At 46.6% G+C, this 9,661-nt stretch overlaps 1 protein-coding gene across 2 annotated transcripts in view; it reads left to right on the top strand.

The window, feature by feature from the left end:
- Window positions 1–234: 234 nt before the first annotated feature.
- LOC106821050 overlaps window positions 235–9,661 on the top strand; it is a 12,239-nt gene continuing 2,812 nt past the window's right edge. Inside the window, exon 1 of one of the 2 annotated variants that reach the window (XM_014825690.1) lies at window positions 235–313. In XM_014825690.1, the coding sequence (XP_014681176.1) occupies window positions 257–313 (57 nt within the window). In that variant the 5' untranslated portion in view covers window positions 235–256. Of the gene's footprint in view, window positions 314–3,358; window positions 3,414–9,661 lie in introns of those variants that run through there. The other variant, XM_014825691.1, reaches the window with a different exon arrangement.

Raw genomic sequence — 9,661 nt, 5'->3', positions numbered from 1 at the left:
CCAGCCCCAAATTCGTTCGATTTGGCAGTCACGTGGTATTTTTGCGTTACCCGGGTCAACCCGGGTGAGGACGAAGTGAGCGGCTAGCCGAGGTGCTCACTTGGGGGGGGGGCTTGGGGATGTATCCCACAATCCATTGCACTAGAACAGTGAATCATGGCGACGATATATCAGTGTGGGGATTGCAGGAAACTTTCCCCAACACTGATAGATGTATCGCTGCATAGGCCATGTGCAGGTTTTGCGTCTTCTACTAATGTTGATTCTGCAGAAGATGGATACTCATGGGATACTGCAGGAGCTCAGGAAAATGGTATCCGCATTGTATTGCTTTACCATAATCATCTGCTAAGCCTAAGTCTGTCATTAATATTTTGAACGACTGGCAACAAGCCTTGACTTGCGCAATAAACACCACCCCACCATAAGTACACAAAATAAACAAGTAACACACACGTTATTGGTTTGGAGGAATAAACATTTTCCGCAGATTTTAATAATAGCTTGCAAAAACAACTATTGCATAATCAGTTGTTACGTACACGAACAATTCGATAATTGGTCGATATGGCAAGTTTCTGCGGAAAATCACTCCAAACTCCAAACCAAAAAACCGGAACGCAGCGGGATACCGGTGGAGTAGGTACCAGCATGATTGGCACACAACGTGACACGACCCAACACTGTTTGTAATACACTGGTGTGGCAGGCCAGAAAAATGTCAAGGCCATGCAACTGATCACACAAGATACAAGTAATAAACGATGGACATCGAACAGGCATGTAAAGTAAAAACCCCCGTATGGCCCAGCACAACTATGTGGCAGGACCCTAAATTACCGAACAAATACTCAACCAGTAAAAGCATATACACTAACATAATTTCATATGGGCATAGTATACACCAGTACTATATAAAAGGGGGGGGGGTTCCGTCTTACGAAAAACGCTGCTGAATCTCCCGGGCCAAAGTGCTTACGACATGCTGCCTATGCTGGAAGGAGGGATCCAGGTATGACTTGTACGCGTCGCTCCGCCAGTCACCCTGTGATTGTATCAACTCCGGGGAGAGACCATATTCCAGCGCGAAGGAAGCCCCTCCACGCCTAAAACTATGCCCCGAGTAGCGGTCGCTGTCCAGACCCGTGGACTGAAGAGCCTGTCGCAGGCGGCCAAGGAACATGGAGTAAGTGTACGGGCAAGGTCCCCCCGGGGAGGGGAGCATAAAAAGGGGGGTCAGCCTGGGTGGCCAAGGGAGTTAGATGCAATACTAGCAGCAAAGCCTGACTGGGGCATAGTGGTGATCCAGATGAGACGGGATACTAGAGAAGCGTTGCCGAAAGGAGGTGTTTATCGGAAGTGCTGCGCGATCTTGCGCGCAGTTCCGCGGCAAGGCGCACGCGACCGCGGAAAATTCCTACGACAGTATGCAGCGCTGGCAGCTATGGATCCGTGCGCCGAATGCATAGGCCGCGCACGAATCCATAGCTGCCAGCGAACAGTCCGCAATTTTAGTGGGGGACACAGAGGGCAGACATTTGGAACGTGAACAGTGTTCACTTGTTATAAAAACTGTAACCGAGTAATGTGTTCGTAACCGAGCTGTGTCACGCGAAGTCACAGAAAGACTGTAGAAATTCTGACATTCGCGAACCTTGCCCAGTAATGGAAATGGCTGTCAGAATCAGGAAACACCTACCGGCGCTCTTCGTGACCTCATTGTTGCGCCCCAACGCTGGAACGTTTTTGCAACGTTGCAATGGCGAGGCTCGTACAGGAGTTGCAAAGCAGTGCGCCGCCTGCCCGCCGCCTATAGCCCATAGACTGGCACTCGCTCCCACCTCTCGGCTTAGCTTAGTCACTCGATGGCTAATCGAGGTGGGAGCGAGTCCTAGTCTATATAGCCTTTGCACCTCGCAACCTTCTCGAAAGAGAGTAGGCCTATACTAGAAACATTAAGAATTTGGTAGTAAATAGATTTCGTATTTAGTTAGCATTATATTTTATTGAAACGCTTCAAGTGCCTGTGTCTAGTATAGGGGTATTCTAACCCTAGCAAAGAGCGTTTCTTGGAGCTAGTAGTAGTAGTAGTACTAGTACTAGTAGTACTAGTACTAGTACTAGTAATTAGTAATACTATTACTATTAGCTCGGTCCTGCCGTCCTGGTAGTAACTATACTATAGTACTAGTAGTGCTGGTAACTTAGTAGTACTACTACTAGTAGTAGTACTTAATTACTAGTAATTATTGTAACATGTACTTGTAGTAATAGAAGTATTCGTAGGTGTGGAATGTACCAAAGTCTAAGTTATAGCCGGCCGAGCAACACGCGAACTGTAAACAAACATCAATCAACGGGCTTAGCCAATGAACGTGAAGGGAACCAAGATGGCTACGATAATTAAAAGCCCACGTCACGATTCCAGCTAGACTCGTACGGGCCAAGTATCTTTGGCTACACTAAAGTTATAGTTAGTGGAGCGTGTCAAACTCTCCACCGCGGGGCAGTCTAAGCCTATTCGCCGTTACTTCTGTCGAAAATTCTCTGGAAAATCCCTCGAAGAGAGCCTCGTCGCGCCATCTATGGGACGCCATATGTACGAGAATAACTTCAGGTTATTAAATAAAATAATTAAATAAATTCGAAATCGCTTTTCTAGAGGAAAACCTAACGCGCCAACCAGCAAGTTAGCAATTACGAGCATTTGCATTTATTCTCGCCCTACGTGCATAGTCGAAAGGCTTCTGCAAGCGCCACAACTCCTCAATTGACCGATTACAGGCCGATCTGACAGAATCGTGAAATTGTTCTAAATACAGAGCAGCGAATTCGATGAAAAGGCGCCGCGAGGCGGCGCTGTTCGCGCTTCGTGCGGATATCCGGGCTGCAGATCGTCCAGCAATGCGGGGGAGGGGAATGAGTAAATCCCGTTGTTGGTACTGGATGGTCTTGGACCAGGAGAGAGACAGGGTGGCCCCCTCAGGAGAAAAAGAAACAGAGCAACGACAGAGGTGAGGGGAATGGCCCGATGATGGGGGGGGGAAAGGACTTGCGGAAAAAGGACTTGCGGAAAAAGGAGAAGAAGGCCACAAGCGGCCCAGAAATTGAGATCCTTGGGGTTCCCTAGATGGAGTGAAGCAAAGATTTGCTTCAAGATTGGGGGGGTGATGGGAAGTTTACGAGCCAGCCTATCCCCCAGGACCCGTTTTGCCCCCTGTAAAATCCCTTGAATGAACGGAGACCTGACTGGGTTGGGATGACCCGCTTCCAGGTGGAGCAGGCCGACGATGGAAAAATAATTGTGCACCGATTTGAATTTCAGACTTGCTGCAATGTGAGCTATGTACCTGGCCAGGTTACATAGGGAAATGGGAACGGGGGGGGATATGCAAAAGTCTACAGAACCGAAGGTATGATGACAGATACTGCATGTACGTCTTCTTGGTGGATTCCACAAACTGGTGATTTCTGAAGTTATGTACAGTCGCGTCCAGTGAAGCCACCACCCCCCGGTCGGGTGTCCCTGGAAAACAGAAAATGGAAGGTGCTGGTAGACATGTGACCCAGGGGGTGATGGGGGGGGTATATACGGGCTGGAAAGTGCATGGGGCTCGTGAAGTCGCGACAACGCGTCAGCTAAACCGTTGTTTTTCCCCGCCACGTGTCGCGCCGTGAGGTGAAAATTGTGCGTAGCAGAAAGCCAGAACAGGCCCCGTAAAAATGCCATGAGTTGTTTGTTACGAGAGGAACCCTTGTTAATGCACTGGACAGTGACAGAGTTGTCGGAGTACAAAACGACGCAGCGGTTACTCCACGAACAACTCCAGCGCATGGCCGCGATCACAACAGCGAGTGCTTCTTTTTCATTTATGTGAAAATTGTTCGCGACAGGTACATCCTGCTCCCTGTTGACATAAAACCAATCATCACCCCAGTGACCCCCTGCGCCTTGAGAGCACGCGTTGGTATAGACGTCTGTGATCGGGCGTTTGTCAAGCAGCAGCGATTTCCCATTGAAATGAGACATGAACGCTTGCCACCAGGTGATATCGCCCATGATATCACCCCGGAGTAAAGTTTTGTGTGCGCTATGCTTAAGGGCACTGTACGCGTTGATTAAGCGACGAAGGAATGCTCTCCCGCCGTAAACAACAGCCGAAGCCCAGTTAAGCTTGCCGACTAGCGATTGCAATTGCCGTTTTGATACGCGCTTGAGATTTGCGAAGCTTGCGAACTCATCTTGCAGTGCAATGAGCTTGTCCCTCGGCAGGGACAGTGACATGTCGAGTGAGTTGAGTTCTACACCCAGAAAAACTACACGCTGCGAGGTGTCAACTACTTTTCCCCAATTTATAGCGAAACCCAACTTGCGCAGCAGATTAATAAGCACATTTAGGGCCTCACAACACCGGGAGTGTGTAGCTTCGCAGAGAAAAAAATCATCAATATAAGCGATTATCGTGAAACTCTTGCGAAACATCATGCGTCTCACAGCCTGGGAGAGGCGGTGAAAAATGCCTGGTGCCAGCTTGCTACCGAAACTTGACTTTTTATCAAACAGGGTTCTTTCCCCCTCGGGGAACATCCAGCGAAATCCGGTGACACGCTGGCTGTTTTTACTTATCGAAACACTGCGGTAGGCTGAGCTCAAATCCACCTTTGCCATGAAACAGCCTGGTTTTACTAATTTCGCTGCGTCATCCACTGTCTGAAAACGCTGTTTTTCCATAGAAAATACATAATCATTTACAGCTAGACCATGGGGCCGAGAACAGTCGTGAATAATTCTAACGGAGCCATCAGACTTTGGAATTGCCCCCATAGGACTGACAATGAGAGGTTTGCCATTGGTAAAAGCACAATTCCCTTGTTCAATTTCATTTCGAACCTGAGAAGTAGCTTTCCGAAACAGTGGAGAGCCCGGGCTGGCAGATGGGTGATTCTTCTGCTCTGAGGGCACCGGATTTGCAGTGGGATCAATTATATCAAACCCGTGACGTATGCCTTGCAAAATAAAATCTTTGTCCGGTTCGCTACCTAACTCCCCCTCCCAGACTGAGAGCCGGAGTCCGAACGAGGGCTTCACGGGTTGAAGTTTTTTGGCTGACTGCCATGGAGATGACGGGGATGCTTCTGAAAACACCCCGGCGTGGAACAAGCATGTTCATACTTACAAGTGGCAAAATTACACCCCTGTGCCGCATTGTACTTTTTGCAAATTTCCCGACCTTGGGGGGTATGAGATGAACGAGGTGTATACGCAAATTGCGGGGCTGACTCTGTTCGAATGGAAGAGACAGAGGGACGGGGCCCCTTGGGTTTAAGGTAAACTGTGGCCAAATGGGGGACATCTGAACCCCAGCGAAATCCGTGGGTACTTTGCTGTCGTCTATACTCCCTATCATACAGCAGCACAGAGGTGTACTCAAACACACCCACTAGTTGATAAACCCTGGTGGTGTAAGACAAGTAGTCCAACGTGAACTGGGAATGATTTCCCCCCGACTGCTCTAACATTTTATACAAAATAGCTATGTTAGCGACCGACCACTGACTAAGGGTTACACTTTCTAGGCGTGGTTTACCAGGGCCAGCCTTATAAACTAATTGCCCACCGTCGATGGTGGACACCACACTTTCCTGCGACACTGAGCTAGCATTGACAAAATCCACAATGTCTAAGTACTTATCAGTCGGCTTAGATACTAAAGATTTTACATAGACTTGAGGGTCCTGCCACGACGGAATAGAACACTGTAACTGCTGAGCCACACCTTGAACGTCCCCTTGCTCCTGTTGTCCCTGGCTTGATTGTAGCTGAGATATGATCTGCCTAACGTACGGGTCCGTTGGCTTTGTGACCTCGGCCTGGGCGCCGCTATCTTGGGGAGGCTGCGCAGTAGATTCCGCGGGGCCTGCTTGGGTGGACTCGATTGGCACCGTGTGCGTGCCTTCGGAGGCGGCAAACGTTTTTGTTACGGCACGTAGCACCAGCCTGATTTGTCCAATGGGGATCTTGTTTTTCATAGACTTGAGGTCGTCAAACGTGAGGAGTGCCAGCGCCTCCATGCATGTATACCCGTTGGTGATGATGGCATGCACCATTTCGGGTGCCAGTTTGTGGACAGATCCCCACATTTCAACCCTCTGCGTGTCGGAAATTTCGGTAACGTTATCCTCGTCGTCCATCTCGGATGTAATCCTGGATATTTTACGTCAAGAGTTCCGTTTTTGTGGCGATTACGGGTTGCCTGTTCACAGACGACTGGGCCAAATCACGTAGCCGGTGTTCTCCGTCTTACGTGAGTACGTACGAAGCAGGGAGACGGAAATATTCTCGAACGTCCGCCATTGCCCAAATAAAAAGTTTTCCCTACACAAAGGGAAAACGAGATGGCAGCTTCAGGAAAACCCACGCTTCCTAGATGGGTATCGATGATTTCACATGCCACTATATATATATATATATATGTAGTCCCTATAACACAATATATATGCAGGCGCCAAAATAACACTTTTGTACGCAAACAAAGACAGGTGTTGATGCTGCGACCAACATATTCGAATGCGCCGTTCGAAAGCCGAGCGGCATGCTACCCTGCCGAAATCTGATTGGCTGTGGTAGGTCAGACCACCGCTGTGATCGGTGCGCATATAAAACCCCGGTTGCAGCGCCCCCAGACGTGAACGGGGGAATACAAATGTGCGGAATACGTATGCGAGGCTGACCAGCTCTGTACAAGGTCTGTAAACAATGGCGATCTCAACGATACTATTAATAACACATTAAACAAACATTTAATGTTTACAATACTACTGTACACTGACTGTATACTATAGCAATAATCATTCATCTAAAAACACGTTTGAAACTTTCATATTTCAATGCAAGCAGTATCTAGCGAATTGCTGTTGACCCACGGGCACCTGTAACGCTGTTCTACATACCATTACCTACGATAATTGACATGTATGATGTAAATATTCATATATAGTATTACTATTACTATTAGTAATACTGTATACATAGCCTAGGTAATGGTGTATGTTGAGAAGCGTTACACGTGCCCGTGGTTGACTAAACTGCCTCCTATTTTCACATTTAAAACACATTATCTGTGACTGTATAATTATTATCTTTTATATAGATATACATACTTTTCGATATAAAATATTATCTGTACCTATATGTATTCATTTTGTAATGTTCATTTTGAATATATAATTAATTTAATATTATCTGTGATTCTGTGCAATAAACTTAATTTGGGGTGTATTTGATTTTGAATTTTTGAAAGCAAGATTATCCACCATTATTATATTGTAACGTCCCCCTCTCTCTCTTGTTTTCCTTAAGCGCTCTTTCTCTCTCTCTACTTGCGCCCTCTATCCCTTTTACAGGAGCGTAGCCCTAGATGTGTCGACGTTACCCGCACTTCTATGCTCACTCCTGGCCTTGCGTTGTGTACTTTTAGATTCGTATCGCTGGATTGTGCGAGAGACGTTTGTATCGAGCGTTCGGAGCACGCGTGAGGGGATGACTGTCTGATTATTGTTTATTGTTTCTTTGGTATATCGTCGAGTTTATATTCATGTGTTGTCGCGATGGGCAATGAACCATAGGTTCTTCGCCTGATAATTAAGCTGCGCACTTTATGTTGTAATTTGTAATACTTTATGTTTTACTTTAGTCTGTCGTCTGTCTCCTTTTTCGGGTGTGTCAGTAAATAGATGTCCAGATGTAAGAGGAAGAGTGATATAAATTTAGGAACGATAGCCCCTTAACTCCGGGGCTACGATTTATTCACAAACCCTTGAATACACACATCTATATATACATATACACGGTGCCGATGAGTCCAGATTCTTGACTCGATACCCGTAGAAAGAAGCCAACGCACAAGAGTAATTTTAATGTAATTTTAGAGGTTGACTCAGGGGTCCAGAAGCTTGACTCCTGCTAATTCTATGCTCTCTTGACTCAAAAACGGGAGCTTGTAGCTCTTTATAATTATATTAATAGAAGTGTCTTGACTCAAAAACGGGAGCTTGTAGCTCTTTATGCTAACAGAAGTGGCTTGACTCAACTAGTAAATATTTTATTAGTCAACACGCCCAGTAAATTCAGCCGAGTGATGAGCCTAAGGCTCTTTCAGCTCCTAACCTGGTAGTGTTACAACCGGCGAACGACTCCTCGCGCGTACCGCGTACAGCTATATTTATATAAAATATTGTTAGATCGGCAGGGATCACCGGAAAACGATACTATTACATCTGTATTATTCCCGTCTGTTATAATCTATCACATATCGATTTTATTGCCAACTATCATTTAACCAGATGTACTATTTAAGATTTATACGATATTATAGTTTAAATACAAGAATCTTCATTTAAAACAATATAATTATGCTTCCGGTTCAGTCTCCTTGCGAGCCCCGCGATCACGCGACTATCGGTTACCACGCAACTGACAACAACTTTCAGCATTTCCAGCGCGTCAAGACTGAGTCAGTGCGTCAAGCTACATTACTGCAATTATCTTGACTCATTGACTCAAATTACAGCATTACCGTACATATACAGTGTTATCCAACGACAAGATGAACTATAACCAGCCAACAACCCAGTTAATGAACAGATCGTGTCGCTACAGTACTTTACAATACTACGGTGAGAATTACAGCTACCCCTATATACACGCGTTGATTCTACAGTAGGCTGAGTATTGATCCGTTGGCCGACCGCCCAACTGCTAATAATGTAATATGAGAAATTACGGTTACTGTAGTTTACTTCTAACAATTTATAGTGACAGTTAAATTTACTACTGATCCCTCGTTAACCCGGACTAGAGCAAGAGACAAATATATATTAGTGCTGGAAGAGCAAAGTCGTTACACTCTCCCCTCCTTAAACACTGCGCGTCCTCGTGCAGGCCACTGACCTATACAATCTCATCGTTATTAAATATCCCTCCTACATACACACATACCCAAAACATCAATGTAATGACCCACCAAAATCGTCTAAAGGGTCGAACGACTCGTCTGAAAAGGTTGAATGTAACATTACAATATAAGAAAACAATACATACTCATGACCCCGTAAGGGTCCATGACAATTACAATGTAACAATGTAACAGTGTAGCCACCGGGTGAATTTACCACTTACCAAACATTACCTTATGATTATTTACAGTGTCCTGATGAAGGCTTGCCTATAATACAATGAAAATTACATCCCAAGTTAACCCCCCAGTTACTAACTTTCTTACACCTTCTTCTGGAGCTTGCCCTCCTTCCACTCCAGGTCCGTTGGCAGCTCGCAGAGTGGTAGTCCCTCCTCGTCAAAGATGGCGACCAGGTATCTCTGTTCTCTCAGGTAGCTGAGGCAGCGGCCGAGGGTCAAGGGGGCAGGGGTTGAAGCTTTCTCCAATTTCGCCTTCACCTCATCTCTCTCCTGGCCTATCTTCTTTAACTCCCTGCTCACCTGAGCCATGGTCGCCACCTCCTCCTGCCTCTGCTTGCAGCGTTCCTCTGCTTCCTGCTGCAGTAGTCCGTCCTTGATTACGTCGTATGCCCGGCGGGCGTCTTCTTGCCGGCATAGGGCCGCCGACATCCTGCACATTGCGTCGGTGACGATGGCGTCATCGTG

This window comes from Priapulus caudatus, unplaced genomic scaffold (genome assembly GCF_000485595.1).
Source record: "Priapulus caudatus unplaced genomic scaffold, Priapulus_caudatus-5.0.1 Scaffold56, whole genome shotgun sequence".
NCBI lineage: Eukaryota > Metazoa > Priapulida > Priapulimorpha > Priapulimorphida > Priapulidae > Priapulus > Priapulus caudatus.
Note: the sequence above shows the minus strand (reverse complement) of the source record. Positions and strands in the feature narration are given on the sequence as shown.